At 27.9% G+C, this 25,267-nt stretch overlaps 1 protein-coding gene across 1 annotated transcript in view; it reads left to right on the plus strand.

Moving 5' to 3' along the window:
* Positions 1 to 21,419: 21,419 nt before the first annotated feature.
* LOC143041655 (uncharacterized) overlaps positions 21,420 to 25,267 on the plus strand; it is a 12,785-nt gene continuing 8,937 nt past the window's right edge. Inside the window, exons 1-4 of the mRNA XM_076213662.1 lie at positions 21,420 to 21,876; positions 22,369 to 23,115; positions 23,476 to 23,807; positions 24,093 to 24,732. Of these exons, the coding sequence (XP_076069777.1) occupies positions 21,420 to 21,876; positions 22,369 to 23,115; positions 23,476 to 23,807; positions 24,093 to 24,732 (2,176 nt within the window). The remainder of the gene's footprint in view (positions 21,877 to 22,368; positions 23,116 to 23,475; positions 23,808 to 24,092; positions 24,733 to 25,267) is intronic.

The raw sequence follows: 25,267 nt of genomic DNA on the forward strand, positions 1-25,267 counted from the left end.
AATAATGACAAGTTAATAAAGGTACTCTTTATAATAATTTTAATATGTACTAATAATGACATAATGACATAATGACATATACTAATAATGGCAGGATTAAAGTATACCAATAATGACAAGTTAAGAAAGTACTCTTAATAATAATTTTAATATGTACTAATAATGAAAAAAATTATAATAACGTCAAAATTTAGAATATAGTAATAGTGACAAGTTTTTTAATAACTATTAATGATTAATGTTTAGAATACACTAATAATAAGTTTAGATTATACTAATAATGAGAACTTTAAAATGATAAATTTAATATGTTCTAGTAATGGCAAGTTGAAATATACTAATAATAACAAGTTTGATAGGTACTATTAATGATAACTTTAATGTGACAAGTTTAGAATATATTAACAATGACAAGTTTAGAAAGTAATATATATATGTTTAGAGGGTAATACTGAAAAGTTTAGATTATACTAATAATAATACGTTTAGAATGTACAAATAATGACCAGTTTAATATATATATGTTTAGAAGGTACTACTAATGATAACTTTAATGTGTATTATTAATGAAAAGTTTAGATTAGAGTAATAATGAAGAGTTTAGAGGTATTATTCATAACTTTATTTTCTATTAATTATGACAGGTTCACAATAAAATAGGAATGACAAGTTTAGATTATTCTAATAATGACACGATTAGAATATACTAATAATAACAAATTTAGAATATAGTATAAATATCAAGTTTAATAATAAATTTAGAAGGTACTAATAATGAATAATATTTTTTTAATATATACTAACAATGATAAATTTAGAATATACTTATAATGATAAATTTAACTTTAATGTGTTCTAATAATGACATGTTTGGAATATACTAATATAGTAAAGGTTAGAATGTAGTATTAATGATAACTTTAATGTGTACTAATAAGGACACGATTAGAATATACTATTTATGAAAACTTTAATGTGTATTAATAATGAAAACTTCAATATGATCTAATAATGACATGTATAGAATATATTAAGAATGACTTGTTTACAATATATTACTAATACGAAGCTTAGAATATAAAAATAATTACAAGTTTAGAATGTACTATTAATAACAATAATAGTCAATAGTTTAGAATATACTAATAGTAACATGTTTTGGAAAAGTGATAATGACAAGTGGTACTATTAATGATAACTTTAATGTGTACAAAAAAATGAAAACTTTAATGTATTGTAATAATGACAGGTTTTGAATATACTAATAATGACAAGTTTAGAATATATTAAGAATAAGTTTAGAATATACTAAAAATGACAAGTTTAGAATGTACTAATAGTGATTAGTTTAGGAAAATAGTAATAATGACAGGTATGGAACATAAAAAAAAAATTAGAATGTATTATTAATGACAACTTTAATGAGAACTAATAATGACAAGTTTAGAATATACAAATGATGAGAACTTCGAAAGGACCTATTAATGATAGCTTTAATGTGTACAATGACAACTTTAGTATGTACTTGTGTACTTGTAATGACAAGTTTAGATGGTACTATTAATGGGACCTTCAATATGTACTAATAATGATATGTTTAGAATGTACCAATGATAACAAATTTAAATTATCGTAATAGGGACAAGTTTAGAATGTAATATTAATGGTAACTTTAATGTGTTGTAATAATGACAAATTTAGAAAATACCAACAACGTTTAGAATATACTAATAATGACAACTTTAATGTGTAGTAATTATGGCACGTTTAGAAAATAGCCATAGTGGTAAGTTTTCATGGTACCATTAACGATAACTTTAATGTGTACTAATAATGTGATGATTAGAGTAATGACAACTCTTGAATATAGTAATAATGAAACGTTTTGAAGGTACATAAGAGCATAAGAACATATGAATTAAGGAGATTGCAGGAGACCACAAGTCCTACATAAAGCAGCTGTTCTCCCCATTCATAAAGTTTTCTCAGCGTTTCTAAAATCTAAATTTTTCCAGTTTAAATTCATTGCATGAGTCCTGCCCTGTTCTTTAATTACTATGATGACTTTGTTTGCATCACCCTGTTAAAGTCATGTTTATAATGAACATGTTAATAATGACAAGTTTAGAAGGGATTGTTGAAATAATATAAACGTGTACTAGTTATAACTAGATTGTACTAATAATGGAAAGTTGACAAGGTTCTATTGTTATAATTAGTATATTCAGTATATCCATGACCTATCCTCCCCTTTCATAAAGCTTTCTCGCCGTTCATTAAATTAAAAATTTTCTAGTTTAAATTAATTACTACGAGTCCTGCCCGGTTCTTTTAATTACTATGATTACTTTGTTTGTATAACCCCTGTTAAAGTCATGTTAGTTTAGAATATACCAATAGAACATAGTAATAATGACATGTTTAGAAGGGATTGTTGAAGTAATATTACCTTCTAAATTTGTCATTATTAGCATATTTTAAACTTGTTAATCCTAGTTTCTTCTAAATTTTCATTATTTGTATATTCAAAACTTCTCATTAGTATATTCTAAACACATTAAAATGATCAATAATAGCCCCTTAAAAACTTTTCACTATTATGTCATTATTAGTATATTCAAAACTTGTTAGTTATCATTAATACTACTATCCAAACATTATTAGTACACATTAAAGTTATCATTATTAGTGTAAGTTAAAGTTATCATTAATAATACTTTCTGAACTTGTTATTAATAGATTATTAAAAAAAATATTAGTATATTCTAAACTTATCAATATTAGTAAACATTAAAGTACCTTCTAAACTTGTCATTCTTAGTTTATTGTAAACTTCTCTTTAATGCTATATGCTAAACTTGTTACTAAATTTTGTCATCAATAGTATATTCTAAACATGACATTATTCGTATATTAGTATATTATCAACTTGTCATTATTAGTAAACATTAATTTTTTATTAATAGCACCTTGTAAACTTATCGTTATAAAATTTACACATTAATAGTTCAAAAGGAAGATGGTGGAATCCACATTAATTGAATATTTGCCCAGTATGAATATTTTAAAGGTTGGACATCATATTAATATCAGGATTATTTTTCACAAAATAAACTTCCTAAAACTTCCTCCCCCTACCCCTGACTAGACCTTATGTCATCATCAGGTCAGATAAGGTAGGTTAAGTTATTATTAATAGTATATTCTAAACGTTCCATTATTAGTATATTCTAAACATGTCATTAAGGAGATTGCAGGAGACCACAAGTCCTACATAAAGCAGCTGTTCTCCCCATTCATAAAGTTTTCTCACCGTTTCTAAAATCTAAATTTTTCCAGTTTAAATTCATTGCATGAGTCCTGCCCTGTTCTTTAATTACTATGATGACTTTGTTTGCATCACCCTGTTAAAGTCATGTTTATAATGAACATGTTAATAATGACAAGTTTAGAAGGGATTGTTGAAATAATATAAACCTTCTAAATTATAAATATTTATATCTTAAACTATTAATTACACTGTACAACAAATTTCAGGATTAAGAAGAAAACATAGTTCTCATTTGCGTTTTATTATGAAGTTCAGTGTGCTGAATTCAAATTTGATAACAAAAATTTCATGCCACGTCACAATTTTTTGTAAATCGCTGTTTTAATAATTATGCAATTAATAGAGATTTCCAAGGTTCCATAAATGTATTTTGATCCCAAAGTCAGATTAAATGTCTTCATTGTATTTATTTAATTAATATATAATGAATCGGCATGTTTGTTAGCTTTATATGATGTATTAACCTACAATCTATTATTTACTTCTTCTTTTATAAGACGTCTCAGGCGTGTCACGCTTCAGGTTCCAACAGAAGTCAGCCAGCATAGCAGGGCTCCATTTTCCCTTGTACCTGTTTTCCATTGACGCTATATCTTGATGGAACCTCTCTCCATGTTCATCACTCACATCTGCTGCATTCTCTGGGAAGAAGGACAGATGAGAATGAAGAAAGTGTATCTTCAGTGACATATTGCATCCGAGATCTTGGTAGCATTTGATTAGCCTCTCCACTTTACGCTCTCGCTGGGACTCTTTGAATGCATGCCAGGCCGCTAGCTCAGGTTCATCCATTGTCGCCTCAAAGTCCTCATCATTTATAAGCTTGCGAATCTGAGGGCCTACAAATATACCCTCTTTAATCTTGGCATCACTAATTTTAGGGAAGATCCCTTTGAGATACTGGAAACATGGCTTGTTATGTTGCAGTGCTTTGGTAAATTGCTTCATTAGGCCTAGTTTTATATGCAGTGGTGGCAAAATGATTTTCTCCTTCTTAACTAGTGGCTCATGAATTACATTATGGCATCCAAGCGTCATAGATTCCCGAGATGGCCATTCTGAGCGTATATAATGTTCTGATCTGGCCCTACTGTCCCACTTGCAAAGAAAGCACATAAATTTGGTGTATCCAGTTTGTAGCCCATTAAGTATGGCTACTACTTTCAAGTCTGCACAAATTAACCACTCATGCTCTTTGTAACTTATGCGGTTAGAATAAAAGCAAGGTTCTCATATGTCTCTCTTAAAATGACTGAGTAAGCAACTGGAACTGAAGGCATGGTGTTCCCAATGTGCAACAGAACTGTTTTTATGCTGTAAAGGGATCCATCTATGAATAGCCTCCACTCATTGGGTTCATAGGACAGCTCAAGGGCACTGAGTAGGCCTCTGATATCATTACAATAAGTCAAGTTGTTTTCCAAAGTGAAGAAATCCTGTAGATTTGCAGAACGCTTCCTAAATACTGTAATTCGAGCTTCTTCATCCAACAGGTGCCATTGTTGCAAACGTGAGGCCAGGAGTTCACTCTGTTGCTTAGTAAGTGTTAGATCACGAACTAGATCATTGAGTTCTGGTTGGGTGATGAGGTGTGGTTTCTTATCAGATTCAAGTTGTGTCGTATACGTTGCATTTTGAGATTCTGAATCGTCTGACTTGCTCGTGTCATCGCTTGGTAGTTCAGAGGGCGGCTGTGGTACAGGAATATCACTTGAATGTAGAACTGGGCGAATAGCAGACTGAAGATCTGGATACACGATAGATTTCTTGCCTTTTCTGTTGCGACCTGCAGGAAAATAAAATAAAATCAGACTAAAAATGGATACTATTGGTTGTGATCACGTGCAAAAATAGTGGAAGTGCAACTTATTATGTATTTCGATCTTTTTTATTGATACATCTCTTGAAAAAATATATAAAAACAGTAAAAAATAAACACTGAACACCCACCTTTAATATCCGTTAAGCAGAAGTAGCAATCTGTTGAGTGATCCTTTGGCTCCCTCCAGACCATTGGTACGCCAAACATGAGGCCAGTCCCTTTGCCTTTCACCCAGGCAGAAAGGGAACTTGTACACCTGACACAACATATGTGAGGTGCCCAGCTTTTGTCCTGGTCACCCACTTTACATCCAAAGTACAGCTCATAAAGTTTCTTTACACGTTGAGTCAACTGTCTCTTGTATTGCCTTAATGTAACTCATCCACATATATAACAAAACTTGTCTGGCGAATTCTTGCATTCTCTAGGCATCTTAACTCTGTATCCTGTTAAGAAAAAAAACACATAGCTATGTGAAAAATTATATAAATGGTAAAAGCAACAAAAAATACCGTTCAGATAGACATTGCGGGCACTACTATTTACGAAGAACTGGAGGGTCACAGAAAGAAACGGATGTTATATTCGTGATCTACGCAAACAATAACTCTAGAAAAGGATAGTCTCATTTCCGTTTTTTTTTTCATTGTTATACAGTGTTATTGCTACACATTAAAATCATCATTAATACTAACTTCTAAATTTCTCATTATGATTATTAAAATATTCTACACTTGTCATTATTAGTATATACTATAATTTTCTTTATTAGTACACAATAAAGTACATTTTATTTTCAACTTATTTTCATTTTCAAATTATTTTCATGATTTCATCAATATTACCTTCTAAACTTCTCATTATTAGTATATTTTGAACTTGTCATTATTAGTATATTAGTATGTTCTAAACTTCTCTTTATATAAAAGTTATTTTAATAATACGTCATTATTAACTTGTCATTATTAGATTATTCCAAAGTACTCATTTTAGGTACACATTAAAATGATCCTTTATAGTACCTTCTAAATTTTTCTTTATTAGTATTTTCTAAACCTGTCATCATTAGTGCAAAATAAAGTTATTATTAATAATACCTTCTAAACTTTTTATTATTAGAATATTCTGAAATTACTATTATTCTAAACTTATCAATATTAGTAAACATTAAAGTTATTATTAATAGTACCTTCTAAACTTGTCATTGTTAGTTTATAGTAAACTTTTCTTTATCACTATATGCTAAACTTGTCGTTAGTAGTATATATAAGTTTGTCTAAAGTTTGCCATTACTAGTATATTTTAAATGTGACATTATTCCTATTAAACTTGACATTATTAGTATATTCTGAACTTGTCATTATTAGTAAACATCAAAATTATCATTAATAGCACCTTCTAAGTATCAATAGAATATTCGAAACTTGTCATTATTAGTACATTTTAAAATTGTCAATAGTAGTACATTCTAAACTTGTCAATATTAATATATTCTAATCTTGTCATTATCAGTTTTCTTAACTTTTTACAATTAGTATATTCTAAAGTTCTTATTACCATAGTCTAAACTTGTCATTTTATTTTATTTTTAACTAGTCGTTATAAGTATATTCTAAAGTCGTATATTCTCAACTTGTTATTATTAGTATACCTAAATGTCTCATTAAATTAGCATCAATAATACCTTCTCAATTCTTCATCATTTGTATATTTTAAACTTGTCATTATTAGTATATTCTAAACTTGTCATTCTTAGTATATTCAAAATTTGGCATTAATACTACATTCTAAATTTGTCATTATTATTATATTCTAAACTTTTCCTATTATAGTTATCATTATTTGTTATTATGAGTATATTCTAAGCTTGTCATTATCAGTATATTCTAAACTTGTCATTATTATTATATTCTAAACTTTTCTTATTGGTACACATTATAGTTATTATTAGTAGTATAAGCTAAATTTGTTATTATGAGTATATTCTAAACTTGTCATTATTAGTATATTCGAAACGTGTCAATATTAGTAACTTCCAAACTTGTTATTCATATTACATATTAAATTTATTATTAATAGTATCTTCTTAACTTGTCCCTATTAGTACACATTTTATTTGTCATGAAGAGTACCTTCGAAACTAGTCATTATTAGCACCTTTTAAACTTCTCATTTGTTCAAAATATGTTCATGTTCAAGTTATCATTTTTAGTAGGCATTACAGTTATCATTAAGAGTACTTTCTAAACTTCACATTAGTAGTACCTTCTAAACATTATATTAGTACACATTAAAGTTATCATTAATAGTACCTTCTAAAATTGTCATTATTATTGGCGTTTAAACTTATTATCGATTTTGTTAGTACACATTAAAATTGTTGTTAGTACTATTTCCTAAACTTTTCATTAATAGTACACATTAAATTAAAAATTAATAGTATATTCCAAACATTATAAATTTTCATTAATACTACCTTCGAAACTTGTCATTATTCGTATAAATTAAAATTATCATTAATAGTCCCTTCTAAATTTGATATTATTATATTCTAAAATTGTTATTACTGGTAAACATTGAAGTTATCATTAATAGTAGCTTCGAAACTTGTCATTATTAGTACATTGTTTTTGTTAGTACACATTCAAACTATATTATTATTATTATTATTATTATTATTATTATTATTATTATTATTATTATTATTATTATTATTATTATTATTATTATTATTATTATTATTATTATTATTATTATTATTATTATTATTATTATTATTATTATTATTATTATTATTATTATTATTATTATTATTATTATTATTATTATTATTATTATTATTATTATTATTATTATTATTATTATTATTATTATTATTATTATTATTATTATTATTATTAAAAAAGGAAGAGTATGCCATTCGCTGTTCCAATGGTTTGGAGAGAGGGTAAAGATCATGTGTCAGACTGCTATTTCTGCATGACTAATCTTAAAGGAGTCAACCGCAAGAACAAGCATTGTATTCAGTATCCTAATGTTCCCTCTGCCATACGACAATGGAATCTAGCTCTGAATCGGAATCTGATGACGCACTAGACAGGGCAGAGGGTGGAGAATACATGCCAGAAGAGAATGACCGGCCAGTGCCTCTAACACAAGCAGATCTCAATGACCTGACACGGGATCTAAACCTATCAAAGGAATCAGCACAGCTTCTGGGTTCTCGTCTTCGTGAGAAAAAATTGCTAGCACCTGAGACAACATTCTTTTGGTACCGAGAGCATGAAAGTTCTTCACAACCCAGAAGGACTCGTCATTAGTTTACTGCAACAACATTGCTGGTTTGATTCAATCAATGGGGCTGGACTATGTTGCTACTGAATGGAGACTGTTCATCGACTCTTCCAGCAGAAGTCTCAAGGCAGTCCTCCTTCACAACGGAAATAATTACTCTTCAATTCCAATCGGTCATGACAACATGGATCAGCTACTGTCTGCTCTGAACTACAATGACCATGGTTGGTTGATCTGTGGAGATCTTAAGGTAGTTGGATTGGTTTTGGGACTACAGGGTGGGTACACAAAGTATCCATGCTATTTGTGTTTGTGGGATAGTCGGGCTGATGATCAACATTTTGTCAGACAAGAATGGCCACCACGACAACGTTTGGAACCTGGTTCACACAATGTTCAGGCTCGTTCTCTTGTTGAACCAAACAAGGTCTTTACATATCAAACTGGGACTAATGAAGAACTTTGTGAAGGCAATGGACAAGGACGGCATGGGATTTACTTTTCAGCAGAAGTTTCCTCGGATCAGTCTGGAAAAGCTTAAGGCTGGCATCTTTGATGGGCCTCAGATAAGGGAACTTATGAAGGACTCAATGTTTGACGATGCGCTGAATGCAGCTGAGCTGTCCGTTTGGTGGTCGCTTAAGTCAGTGATAAGAAACTTTCTAGGAAATAACCGAAGTGCAGAATACGAGAAAGAAGTCGATGAGCTCTTGCATGTCAGTCAAAATGCACTTTCTACGGTCCCACTTAGACTATTTCCCTCAGAACTGTGGTGACTTCAGTGAGGAACAGGGAGAACGTTTCCACCAGGATATTCGTGTCATGGAAGAACGCTACCAAGGCCGGTGGGATGTGAACTTTCTTGCGGACATTATATTAACAATGACAAACTATTAATGGCCACTTTAATGTGTACTAATAATGACTAGTTCAGAATACATTGATAGTGACAAGTTTAGAAGGTACAACAAATTGTAAGTTGAGAGTGTATTAATAATGAAAAGTTTAGAAGGTACTATTAATGTCAAAATTTGTATGCAAAACTATATGCAAAACTTGTCGTTATAAGTGCACAATAAAATGTGCACTTATAACGACAAGTTTTGCATATAATAAATAAGACAAGAAAACTTTAATGTGTAATATTAATAACAAGTTTAGAATATAGTAAGAAGGACAAGTTAATGATAACTGGTGTTTGAAACGAGACGTGGTGGCTGCCCAACACAGGAGAAAGTCACAGAAAAGGCCCTTCATCCATGATTAGATTTTCTATAATATATCCTCTTTATCTTCTGAACTATGCAAGAAATTTTTTATTTCTTTTGTCAAGAATTTTTTTTCTCCAAAATTGAAGGGAATAAGCACTAAATGGCGTTTTTAATTATTTTTACCGCCTCGTATCTCAAAAACGTGACCAGATTGAACAAAATGAGTGATTTTTAGATTCTGCATAGCAAATTACCCTAGAATCAGTTATCAGATGCTTTACCTTTGAAACTTCGCAGGCCAGTGTAATAATAGTACTAATACTATATTTTAAACTTTTCATTATTAGTACATTCTAAATTTGTCATTATTTGTTATTATATATATGAGCTTCTAAACTTGTCATTATTAGTATATTCTAAACTTATTATTCTTAATACACATTAAAGTTATCATTAATATTATTTTCAAAACTTGATATTATTTCTATATTCTAAACTTGTGATTATTAGTATATTCTATTTTTCTAATTATTAGTACATTCTAAACTTGTCATTATTACTTTATTCTCAACTTGTCATTATTAGTACAAATTAAAGTTATCATTAACTTGTCATTAATATTACACATTAAAGTTTTCTTGTCTTATTTATATGCAAAACTTGTCGTTATAAGTGCACATTTTAATGTGCACTTATAACGACAAGTTTTGCATATAGTTTTGCATATAGTTTTGCATACAAGTTTTGACATTAATTGTACCTTCTAAACTTTTCATTATTAATACACTCTCAACTTACAATTTGTTGTACCTTCTAAACTTGTCACTATCAATATATTCTGAACTAGTCATTATTAGTACACATTAAAGATGTCATTAATTGAACCTTGGCATTTTTAGTATATCCTAAACTTATCATTATAAGTACACATTAAAGTGGCCATTAATAGTTTGTCATTGTTAATATAATATTTATTATTAGTATAGTCTAAAAAAAATTATTTTACGACACTCTTAACTTACAGTTAGTTGCATCTTTCAAACTTGTCCTTATTACTATATTCTAAACTAGTCATTATTACTACACATTAAAGATATCATTAATAGAACATCCTAAACATGTCATCTCTAATATATTCTAAACTTGTCATTATTAGTACACATTAAATTTATTATCATTAGTACCTTTTAAACTTTTTATTATAATATTCTAAACTTGTCATTAAAGTTATTATTAATGGTACATTCTAAACTTCTCATTAAGATTTTCCCATTAATAGTACCTTCAAAACTTTCATTATAACTTGTCATTGTTAGTTCTAAACTTGTCATTATAAGTACACATTAAAGTTATCATAAATAGGACCTTCTACATTTGTCACCGTTAGTATATTATAACTTGCTATTATTATCAAACCATTAGTAGTACCTTCAAAACTTGATATTATTACTATATTCTAAACTTGTCATTATTAGTATATTCTAATCTTGTTATCATCAGCATATTCTAAACTAGTCATACTTACATTATTCAAATTAAAGTTATCATGAATAGTGCCTTCTAAACTTGTCATTATTCTAAACATTTCATACACAATGCATATTAAGGTTATCATTAGTAGTGCCTTCCAAAGTTGTATATATTAAACTAGTCATTGTACGTACTTATCGTTGATAATATAATCGAAATTTTTCATAATTAGTATATCCTAAAATTGTCTTTTAGTACACATTAAAATTATCATTAATAGTATCTTCTAAATTTGTCATTGTTAATATACGCGAAACTAGGTCTTTATAAGTATATTCTAAACATGTCATTATTGGTATATTCTAAACTTGTCATTATAAGTACACATTAAGGTTGCCTTGTAAACTAATAATTATTAGTATATTCTATACTTTTCATTATTGACACATAGTAAATTTGTCATTATTAGTATATTATAACCATATTATTACACATTAAAAATATCATAAATAGTATCTTCAATATAGGTACACATTAAGGTTGCCTTCTAAACTTATCATTACTAGCACATTCTATACTTTTCATTCTTAATACATAGCAAATTTGTCATAAATAGTATCTTCAAAACTTGATATTATTACTATATTGTTAACATGTCATTAGTATACTCTAATTAGTATAGTGCCATTAGTATATATTAGTGTCATTAGTATACTCTAATCTTGTCATTATTAGTATATTCTAAACTTGTCATCATTAGATTATTCTCAATTTGTCATTATTAGTACAAATTAAAGTTATCACGAATAGTACATACTAAACTTGTCATTATTACCATATTCTAAATTTTTCATACACAATACACATTAAAGTTATCATTAATAGTACCTTCCAAAGTTGTATATATTAAAGTAGTCATTATACGTACATTCTAAACTTATCATTGTCATTTTTAGTTTATTATAACTATATTATTACACATTAAAATTATCATAAATAGTATTTTCAAAACTTGATATTAGTATACTCTAATTAGTATAGTGTCATTAGTTTATATTAGTGTCATTAGTATACTCTAATCTTGTCATTATTAGTATATTCTAAACTTGTCACCATTAGATTATTCTCAATTTGTCATTATTAGTACAAATTAAAGTTATCTAAACTTGTCATTATTACTATATTCTAAACTTTTCATACACAATACACATTAAAATTATCATTAGTAGTATATTCCAAAGTTGTATATATTAAAGTAGTTATTATACGTACATTCTAAACTTATCATTGTTAATATAATCAAAACTTTTCATAATTAGTATATTCTAAAATTGTCTTTTAGTACACATTAAAGTTATTGTTAATAGGATCTTCAAAATTTGTCATTATTAATATATGCGAAACTTGTCATTATAAGTATATTCTAAACATGTCATTATTAGTATATTCTAAACTTGTCATTGATAAATTTAGAAAACTTATAATTTTTAGTATATTCTATAATTTTCATTATCAATACATAGTAAATTTGTCATTATTAGTATACTATAACTTCATATCATAACACATTAAAATTATCATAAATAGTATCTTCATTATAGGTACACATTAAGATTGCCTTCTAAACTTATCATTGTTAGTATATTCCATACTTTTCATTATTAATACATAGTAAATTTGTCATTTTTAGATTATTATAAATTTATATTATTACACATAAAAATTGTCATAAATAGTATTTTCAAAACTTGATATTATTACTATATTGTAAACATGTCATTAGTATACTCTAATTAGTATAGTGTCATTAGTTTATATTAGTGTCATTAGTATACTCTAATCTTGTCATTATTAGTATATTCTAAACTTGTCATCATTAGATTATTCTCAATTTGTCATTATTAGTACAAATTAAAGTTATCTAAACTTGTCATTATTACTATATTCTAAACTTTTCATACACAATACACATTAAAGTAGTAGTAGTACCTTCCAAAGTACTAGTCATTATACGTACATTCTAAAGTTGTGTTAATATAATCTAAACTTTTCATAATTAGTATATTCTAAAATTGTCTTTTAGTACACATTAAATTTATCATTAATAGGATCTACTAATAATGACATGTTTAGAATCTTCTAATAATAAGAAGTTTTGAAGATAGCATGAATGACAACTTTCATGTGTACTAATAATGACATGTTTAGAATGTATTAATAATGACAAGTTTAGAATATACTAATAATCCCAACTTTAGTAGGACAAATTTAGAATGAACTAATAATTAAAAGTTTAGAACATACTTATAATAACAAGATTAGAACACTTATAAAAACAAATTTAGAAGTTACTAATAATGACAATTCAGAATATGTTAAAAAGAAAAGTTTAGAATATACTGATAATGACAGATTTAGAAGGTACTATTAATGATATTTTTAATATTTACTAATAAAGAAAACTTTAGGATATACTTGTAATGACAAGTTTAGAATGTACTAATAAGGATAACTTTAATGTGTGGTAATGATAAGTTAATACGTACTAATAATAAAAAGTATAATAAGTTTAGAATATCAAGTTTAATAATAAATTTAGAAGGTACTAATAATGAATAATATTTTGTTAATATATACTAACAATGATAAATTTAGAATATACTTATAATGATAAATTTAACTTTAATGTGTGCTAATAATGACATGTTTGGAATATACTAATATAGTAAAGGTTAGAATGTAGTATTACCATGGTCTAAACTTGTCATTTTATTTTATTTTTAACTAATCATTATATGTATATTCTAAACTCGTATATTCTCAACTTGTTATTGTTAGTATACCTAAACGTCTCATTAAATTAGCATCAATAATACCTTCTCAATTCGTCATCATTTGTATATTTTAAACTTGTCATTATTAGTATATTCTAAACTTGTCATTCTTAGTATATTCAAAATTTGGCATTAATAGTACATTCTAAATTTGTCATTATTATCATATTCTAAAATTTTCCTATTATAGTTATAATTATTTGTTATTATGAGTATATTCTAAGCTTGTCATTAATAGTACATTCTAAATTTGTCATTATTATTATTTTCTAAAAAATTCCTATTGGTACACATTATAGTTATCATTAGTAATATAAGTTAAATTTGTTATTATGAGCATATTCTAAACTTGTCATATATCAGTATATTCTAAACTTCTCATTACTAGTAACTTCCACACTTGTTATTCACATTACATATTACATATATATATATATATATATATATATATATATATATACATATTATATATATATATATATATATATATATATATATATACATATTACATATAAGTAACAGTATCTTCTAAAGTTGTCCTTATTAGTACACATTTAATTTGTCATGAGGAGTACCTTCGAAACTGGTCATTAGCACCTTTTAAACTTCTCATTTGTTCAAAATATGTTCATGTTCAAGTTATCATTTTAGTAGGCATTACAGTTATAATTAAGAGTACTTTCTAAACTTCACATTAGTAGTACCTTCTAAACATTATATTAGTACACATTAAAGTTATCATTAATAGTACCTTCTAAACTTGTCATTATTATTGGCTTTTAAACTTATTATCGATTTTGTTAGTACACATTAAAATTTTTGTTAGTAGTACTTCCTAAACTTTTCATTAATAGTACACATTAAATTAAAAATTAATAGTATATTCCAAACATTATAAATTTTCATTAATACTACCTTCGAAACTTGTCATTATTCGTATAAATTAAAATTATCATTAATAGTCCCTTCTAAATTTGATGTTATTATTATATTCTAAAATTTTTATTACTGGTAAACATTGAAGTTATCATTAATAGTAGCTTCGAAACTTGTCATTATTAGTACATTGTTTTTGTTAGTACACATTCAAGGTAACATTAATAGTACCTTTTTACTTTAAAATATTTATTATTAGTACACATTCAAACTATATTATTATCATTATTATTATTATTATTATTATTATTATTATTATTATTATTATTATTATTATTATTATTATTATTATTATTATTATTATTATTATTATTATTATTATTATTATTATTATTATTATTATTATTATTATTATCATATATATTAATACGATAGCGTGTGTGTTATTTTGTGTGTCACGCTTCTCTAATTGTTGAAATAAGGCATGTTTGTTCCGTAGACTTTATTATAATTATTATTGTTATTATTTTTGTTTTGTTATTATTTTGTATTATTATTATTATTATTATTATTATTATTATTATTATTATTATTATTATTATTATTATTATTATTATTATTATTATTATTATTATTATTATTATTATTATTATTATTATTATTATTATTATTATTATTATTATTATTATTATTATTATTATTATTATTATTATTATTATTATTATTATTATTATTATTATTATTATTATTATTTATTATTATTATTATTATTATTATTATTAATTATTATTATTATTATTATTATTATTATTATTTTTTATAATTATTATTTTTAATATTATTATTATTATTATTATTATTATTATTATTATTATTATTATTATTATTATTATTATTATTATTATTATTATTATTATTATTATTATTATTATTATTATTATTATTATTATTATTATTATTATTAATTGTTATTATTATTATTATTATTATTATTATTATTATTATTATTATTATCATTATTATTATTATTATTATTATTATTATTATTATTATTATTATTATTATTATTATTATTATTATTATTATTATTATTATTATTATTATTATTATTATTATTATTATTATTATTATTATTATTATTATTATTATTATTGTTATTACTATTATTATTATTATTAATATTATTATTATTATTATTATTATTATTATTATTATTATTATTATTATTATTATTATTTATTATTATTATTATTATTATTATTATTAATTATTATTATTATTATTATTATTATTATTATTATTATTATTATTATTATTATTATTATTATTATCATTGTTATCATTATTATTATTATTATTATTATTATTGTTATTATTATTATTATACGATAGCGTGTGTGTTATTACTAATGATAACTTTAATGTGTATTATTAATGAAAAGTTTAGATTAGAGTAATAATGAAGAGTTTAGAGGTATTATTCATAACTTTATTTTCTATTAATTATGACAGGTTCACAATAAAATAGGAATGACAAGTTTAGATTATTCTAATAATGACACGATTAGAATATACTAATAATAACAAATTTAGAATATAGTATAAATATCAAGTTTAATAATAAATTTAGAAGGTACTAATAATGAATAATATTTTTATAATATATACTAACAATGATAAATTTAGAATATACTTATAATGATAAATTTAACTTTAATGTGTGCTAATAATGACATGTTTGGAATATACTAATATAGTAAAGGTTAGAATGTAGTATTAATGATAACTTTAATGTGTACTAATAAGGACACGATTAGAATATACTATTTATGAAAACTTTAATGTGTATTAATAATGAAAACTTCAATATGATCTAATAATGACATGTATAGAATATATTAAGAATGACTTGTTTACAATATATTACTAATACGAAGCTTAGAATATAAAAATAATTACAAGTTTAGAATGTACTATTAATAACAATAATAGTCAATAGTTTAGAATATACTAATAGTAACATGTTTAGGAAAAGTGATAATGACAAGTGGTACTATTAATGATAACTTTAATGTGTACAAAAAAATGAAAACTTTAATGTATTGTAATAAAGTTTTGAATATACTAATAATGACAAGTTTAGAATATATTAAGAATAAGTTTAGAATATACTAAAAATGACAAGTTTAGAATGTACTAATAGTGATTAGTTTAGGAAAATAGTAATAATGACAAGTATGGAACATAACAAAAATTTTAGAATGTATTACTAATGACAACTTTAATGAGAACTAATAGTGACAAGTTTAGAATATACAAATGATGAGAACTTCGAAAGGACCTATTAATGATAGCTTTAATGTGTACAAGGGACAAGTTTAGAATGTAATATTAATGGTAACTTTAATGTGTTGTAATAATGACAAATTTAGAAAATACCAACAACGTTTAGAATATACTAATAATGACAACTTTAATGTGTAGTAATTATGGCACGTTTAGAAAATAGCCATAGTGGTAAGTTTTCATGGTACCATTAACGATAACTTTAATGTGTACTAATAATGTGATGATTAGAGTAATGACAACTCTTGAATATAGTAATAATGAAACGTTTTGAAGGTACATAAGAGCATAAGAACATATGAATTAAGGAGATTTCAGGAGACCACAAGTCCTACATAAAGCAGCTGTTCTCCCCATTCATAAAGTTTTCTCACCGTTTCTAAAATCTAAATTTTTCCAGTTTAAATTCATTGCATGAGTCCTGCCCTGTTCTTTAATTACTATGATGACTTTGTTTGCATCACCCTGTTAAAGTCATGTTTATAATGAACATGTTAATAATGACAAGTTTAGAAGGGATTGTTGAAATAATATAAACGTGTACTAGTTATAACTAGATTGTACTAATAATGGAAAGTTGACAAGGTTCTATTGTTATAATTAGTATATTTAGTATATCCATGACCTATCCTCCCCTTTCATAAAGCTTTCTCGCCGTTCATTAAATTAAAAATTTTCTAGTTTAAATTAATTACTACGAGTCCTGCCCGGTTCTTTTAATTACTATGATTACTTTGTTTGTATAACCCCTGTTAAAGTCATGTTAGTTTAGAATATACCAATAGAACATAGTAATAATGACATGTTTAGAAGGGATTGTTGAAGTAATATTACCTTCTAAATTTGTCATTATTAGCATATTTTAAACTTGTTAATCCTAGTTTCTTCTAAATTTTCATTATTTGTATATTCAAAACTTCTCATTAGTATATTCTAAACACATTAAAATGATCAATAATAGCCCCTTAAAAACTTTTCACTATTATGTCATTAGTATATTCAAAACTTGTTAGTTATCATTAATACTACTATCCAAACATTATTAGTACACATTAAAGTTATCATTATTAGTGTAAGTTAAAGTTATCATTAATCATACTTTCTGAACTTGTTATTAATAGATTATTAAAAACAATTATTAGTATATTCTAAACTTATCAATATTAGTAAACATTAAAGTACCTTCTAAACTTGTCATTCTTAGTTTATTGTAAACTTCTCTTTAATGCTATATGCTAAACTTGTTACTAAATTTTGTCATCAATAGTATATTTTAAACATGACATTATTCGTATATTCTAAACTTACCATTATTAGTATATTATCAACTTGTCATTATTAGTAAACATAATTTTTTTTTATTAATAGCACCTTGTAAACTTATCGTTATAAAATTTACACATTAATAGTTCAAAAGGAAGATGGTGGAATCCACATTAATTGAATATTTGCCCAGTATGAATATTTCAAAGGTTGGACATCATATTAATATCAGGATTATTTTTCACAAAATAAACTTCCTAAAACTTCCTCCCCCTACCCCTGACTAGACCTTATGTCATCATCAGGTCAGATAAGGTAGGTTAAGTTATTATTAATAGTATATTCTAAACGTTCCATTATTAGTATATTCTAAACATGTCATTATTGATACCTTCTAAATTATAAATATTTATATCTTAAACTATTAATTATTGCTACACATTAAAATCATCATTAATACTAACTTCTAAACTTCTCATTATTAGTAATTATTAGTGCATACCTTATGATTATCAAAATATTCTACACTTGTCATTATTAGTATATACTATACTTTTCTTTATTAGTACACAATAAAGTACATTTTATTTTCAACTTATAATTATTTTCATCATTTCATCAATATTACCTTCTAAACTTCTCATTATTAGTATATTTTGAACTTGTCATTATTAGTATATTCTAAACTTCTCATCATTAGTATGTTCTAAACTTCTCTTTATATAAAAGTTATTTTAATAATACGTCATTATTAACTTGTCATTATTAGATTATTCCAAAGTACTCATTTTAGGTACACATTAAAATGATCCTTTATAGTACCTTCTAAATTTTTCTTTATTAGTATTTTCTAAACCTGTCATCATTAGTGCAAAATAAAGTTATTATTAATAATATCTTCTAAACTTTTTATTATTAGAATATTCTGAAATTACTATTATTCTAAACTTATCAATATTAGTAAACATTAAAGTTATTATTAATAGTACCTTCTAAACTTGTCATTGTTAGTTTATTGTAAACTTTTCTTTATCACTATATGCTAAACTTGTCGTTAGTAGTATATATAAGTTTGTCTAAAGTTTGCCATTACTAGTATATTTTAAATGTGACATTATTCCTATTATCTAAACTTGACATTATTAGTATATTCTGAACTTGTCATTATTAGTAAACATCAAAATTATCATTAATAGCACCTTCTAAGCTTATCATTATTAGTATCAATAAAATATTCGAAACTTGTCATTATTAGTACATTTTAAAATTGCCAATAGTACATTCTAAACTTGTCAATATTAATATATTCTAATCTTGTCATTATCAGTTTTCTTAACTTTTTACAATTAGTATATTCTAAAGTTCTCCTTATTACCATAGTCTAAACTTGTCATTTTATTTTATTTTTAACTAGTCGTAAGTATATTCTAAAATCGTATATTCTCAACTTGTTATTATTAGTATACCTAAATGTCTCATTAAAGTAGCATCAATAATACCTTCTCAATTCTTCATTTGTATATTTTAAACTTGTCATTATTAGTATATTCTAAACTTGTCATTCTTAGTATATTCAAAATTTGGCATTAATACTACATTCTAAATTTGTCATTATTATTATATTCTAAACTTTTCCTATTATAGTTATAATTATTTGTTATTATGAGTATATTCTAAGCTTGTCATTATCAGTATATTCTAAACTTGTAATTATTATTATATTCTAAACTTTTCTTATTGGTACACATTATAGTTATTATTAGTAGTATAAGCTAAATTTGTTATTATGAGTATATTCTAAACTTGTCATTATTAGTATATTCGAAACGTGTCATTATTAGTAACTTCCAAACTTGTTATTCATATTACATATTACATATATATATATATATATATATATATATATATATATATATATATATATAAAAATAAAATATATATATATATATAACTCTCTAAAAAAAATTCTGGAGCGCTCCCGATCTGAGTCAGCCGGCCCGGGGGTGTCTGCGACTTTCATTGTGTTTCTGGGACACCCCGCCGGCCTAGCTGTAAGCATACATTTGAAAGTTAACGGGTTGGGGTTTCTGAACTACGGCCCCCTTCTCGGAGTTGGTTATCGTTAAATGGCTAAAGAAACTGAAGCTCAGAGAAAGAGGAGGATACGACATTTCTGGAGTTGGGTCACCACGAAGAAGAGCCAAGACAAGAAAAATGTACAAAACAATAAAGCGCTTTTCAACAAGTTAGCAGCAGAGCACTCTTCTTTATTCCCTTCTCTATACGCTGATAACCAACGTTTCTGGTTGGAGAAGGACATTAAAGAGTTTCATCGGAAAACTCTGTCTCTCAACAAGATTCTTCGAGATAGTAAGTACTATGAATACGAATATTCTCTTTTCGACTCCATTCCCTTATTGGAAGAAGCGATTAATGAAGAAACGTCAGATAATTTCATTAAGCATTACTTTGCGGGATACAAGAGTTATGCCAATAACGGAGGAAAGTGGTGCCATAAGACGTACCAGAAGCACTACCTTGAACGGATCTTTAAGAAGTACAAAGTGGAACAAACACGCTATAAAGAAGGTCCAAAGAAGAAGAAAAGAATACAGTTAGAAGCAGAAGAGAAAGAAAGAACAGAGCGGAGAAAGGAGGAAGCTGAACGAAAGAAGAAGTTAGCCGAAGAAAAGGAAAGAGAAGCTACAGCAAAGGCGAAGGAATTAGAGAGAAAGAGACTCGAGGCCGTAGAAGCTTCAAGGAGGAAAAAGGAAGAGAGGGAACAAAGACTTCTCGAGACAGAGACGTTTAGAGCCAATAGAGAAAATAACAGAGAGAAAATGAAGAAATACAAAGAGATACTAGCAAGACAAGAGAAAGGAATAATGTTAGTAACAGAAGAAGATAAGAAGTTACTCGAAAAAGTCCGGGAGGAAAAGAAGGAACATTGGGAAGGGGGGATAAAGCTTGAAATGACGGATTACGAAGAAGACTGTAGTGGTTTGAAAGCACGAATAAGGGACACCTACGACGTTGTGGAACACAGCATTGGAAAACTTGGCGACGTAAAGTGCAAGTACTGTGATGCTTTAAGGTGGAAAAGGGAGACAGAGGGTTTGTGTTGTAGATCGGGACAAATCCCAGCTGTGAAACCCTCTGAGATAAAAAACGAAGAGTTCAAATCACTATTTGAAGGCGTTACCCCTCTTTCTAAAAGATTTCTTAAGAACACAATCGGGTTTAATACTGTCTTTAGTTTCAGTTCCTTTGCAACATCCAAGAAATTGGAAAATGCAGCTGAAAAAGCTATGGTGTACAAGATAAAGGGTGCTATATACCACAGAACCAGTTATGTGAGGCCAGAGTTATTAGTGGGAGACAAGGAGACTCGAGGTGTTTTCGGACGAAGAAAAGTTTTCCAACGGAGACGTAAAGGACTTAACACGGAGAAGACCTAACGGGGTTGTCGATAACTTCCTAGATCTCTATTTCTATAACAGTAGAGAGGAACAAATTAGACTCAGAACCTATAAAGTCTCTAAGTTGTTTTTGGAAGCACCTATAAGCGAGGAGAAAAAATCAACTAAATCCTTTGTGAAAAAGTTAAAGGGACAGGAAGTAACTATCGACAACTCATGGGTGGTGCCTTACAACAAAGGATTACAAAGGATTACAAAGGCGGAGCATGCTGACAGGAGACCTTTTGATCCATATCTAGGTCGGATGCAAAAAAAGAAAAAAATCATATTAATAATAAATTAAAACTATAATAATGTAAAAATAACAAATAAAATACATAAATAAATGCATAGGTATAGTTGAATAACAAACAAAAAGGTAAATAGTAAGTGATTATAAATTGACATATAACTAATAACAACCCCTATCTTTGCTTGAGATTTAACTCTCACATAAACGTAGAGTGTTCAAATTCTATTAAGGCTATAGCGTACGTTACAAAGTACGTCAACAAAGGATGTGACAGAGTTCTATTCACTAAAACCGAGGGAACCGAAGAAATCAATGAAATTAAGAACTTCACGGATGCAAGATTCGTTAACTCCAACGAAGCAACTTGGAAGATATTCAGATTCCCCATACACAATAGTTACCCTCCTGTTATGAATCTGGACCTCCATTTAAAGGACGAAAACGAAGTATTCTTCAACGCCGATTCCTCAAAGGCAGACATAAAAAAGAAGGCAAACAGAGACACTCAGTTGACAGCATTTATCAAATTATGTAGTGTTAACGAATACGCAGCCACCCTAACTTACAACGAAGTAGCTGCTTACTTCAAGTACAGCATTCCGAAATCATGTTGGGAGGAGAGGAAAGGTAACACTCACGCTATTGGAAGGATAAGAGCTGTAATGAACAAGACAGTAGAACTGTTCTATATGAGAATGCTTCTAACCCACAAGAGAGGTCCCAAATCCTTCGAAGACCTCAGGATGGTGGACGGTGTACTCTACGGAACTTACAGGGAAGCCGTTAAGGCTATGGGTCTTTTAAAAGATGAAGAGACTTGGAAACAGACTATCCTGGAGATAATAAACTACACAAATGACCGCAAAGAACTTCGTTCGACTTACGCTAGCATGTTAGTGTTCTCGGATCTAGAAGACCAGAAAGATATCTGGGAAGAAACAAAGGATCTCTTCTCAAGTGATTTTCTATATCTTAGAGGGTTGAAGGATTACAACGACGAAATATACCTCGATGCTCTTGACGACATCCAAGAACAAGTTTTCAATTGTGGAGGAGGAAACATAGTCCACTACGGCTTACCTTCTTCCAGAAATGGAGAAAAGTCTTCAAACGTGATAAGGAGGGAGAAAGCCTATAATTCTAAAGAATTGTCCGAGACAGTGGAGAGAGCTCTCCCTCTATTAAACAGAGAACAGAAGATTTGTTACGATAAAATCATTGAAAGTGTTGGTTGTGAGACGGAAAACAAAAGCAAAGCGTTCTTCTTAAATGCACCTGGTGGGACAGGAAAGTCCTTCCTTTTGAATCTTCTTCTAGACACAGTTCGTTCGAAGAGTAAAGTGGCTTTAGCTGTGGCTTCTTCGGGTATAGCAGCTACTGTCCTTCACGGGGGAAGAACTGCCCATAATATGTTCAAGATACCACTGATGGAACATAACGAAAGAAAAACATGCAACATAAAGCACAAGTCCGAACTAGCTCGATTGCTTCTTATGTCTTCTTTGATTGTGTGGGACGAAGCAGTGATGGCAAATAAGAACACAATCTCAGCCCTGGATATCACTTTGAGGGACCTTTCCGGTCTTGATATTTTCATGGGAGGAAAGACGTTCGTTTGTGCTGGAGACTTTAGACAGATATTACCAGTTGTAAGAGGAGGAGGAAAGAACGACGAGTTGAACAGTTGTCTGAAATCAAGTTACTTTTGGCCTTTCTTCGAAGAGTTAGAACTGATAAAGAACGTTCGACTAAAGAGTGAAGACGAAGAAAACATAAACTTTGCAGAGAAATTATTAGAAGTTGGAGAAGGAAAGTACAAAGAGTGTCACTTCGGAGAAGGTTTCGGGGTGTTAGTTGACAGCAGAGAAGAGTTAGTTGAAAGAGTGTACAGAGGAATGGGAGAGAACATATTTAACGTCTCTTTCTTTGAAAAGAGAGCTATAATATCTCCCACGAACAACGACGTCGAAATCATTAACGAGTTTGTGTACAATAAAGTGATTGGTAAGGAAGTGGTTTACATGAGCGTAGATGTCGGTTGTGAATCAATAGAAGGGATGGACGTTCAGGCGTCAGTTTTCAATTCTATGGATAGCCCTTCCATTCCTCCACACAAATTAAGGTTGAAGGAAGGAGCAATTGTGATGGTTATGAGGAACATTTGCCCTCCGAAAATCTGTAATGGGACTAGAGTTATGGTAACAAATTTGAGAAGGAACGTTATTGTTGGAAAGATTTTAACTGGTGTGTACAGGAACACACAGATCTTACTTCCTAGAGTTACTTTAGAGGCAACAGACACCCCTGTAGCCTTCAAGAGATACCAGTTCCCTGTCAAACTCTGTTACGCTATGACAATAAATAAGTCCCAGGGGCAGACGTTTGAGAAGTGTGGTGTGCTACTGGATTCATCACAGTGCTTCGCACACGGTCAACTATACGTAGCGTGTTCTAGAGTTACAAGCCACGATCCCCTCATAGTTTTTCCAGGATATACAAAGAAAGGGGAAGAATACGAGTTGAGACCTTGGGTGAATTGCGTTTATGAAGAGGTGTTCTGTGATGTGGATAAAAGTAAAGTTTCTTCTTTGGAGGATTTAATCTTTGAAGATAACTCTGAAACCTCAAGGATACCAGAAGAGGAACCCGATCAATCCATAGTCAGCATATCACGTTCTGTGTTCGAGAAAACAGAAGGAGAAGTAGCTGCGATGATCTTACCAGAAGAACTCTTCGAAGAAGAGAACTACTTGAGTCGAGGGGAAATGGAGGATAAAATTGAAGAAATCGAAGAGAAGATTGGAGAGAAGATTGAGGAGAAGATTGAGAAGATTGAGGAGAAGATCGGAGCTAAGGATACCAAAAACGAAGAAAGATTTGAAAAGATTGTCTACGAAATAGATGAGATTAAAACCATGTTGAAGGATTTCGTAAAGAGAAAGAATAGCAGCGAAGAAGAGGACAGCGAAGAAGAACTCACACCCAAGAGAAAAAAGAAGAAACTACATTAAATGTATAGTTCTAAGGTGTTTTAAGTAAAAGGCAGATGAAAATCTTTGGTTTTATTAACTTTTTTATGTGTATCATCAATGCCCGAAGGGCTGGGTGC

This window comes from Oratosquilla oratoria, chromosome 31 (assembly GCF_046742065.1).
Source record: "Oratosquilla oratoria isolate Oo_2021 chromosome 31, ASM4674206v1, whole genome shotgun sequence".
In the NCBI taxonomy this organism is placed as follows: domain Eukaryota; kingdom Metazoa; phylum Arthropoda; class Malacostraca; order Stomatopoda; family Squillidae; genus Oratosquilla; species Oratosquilla oratoria.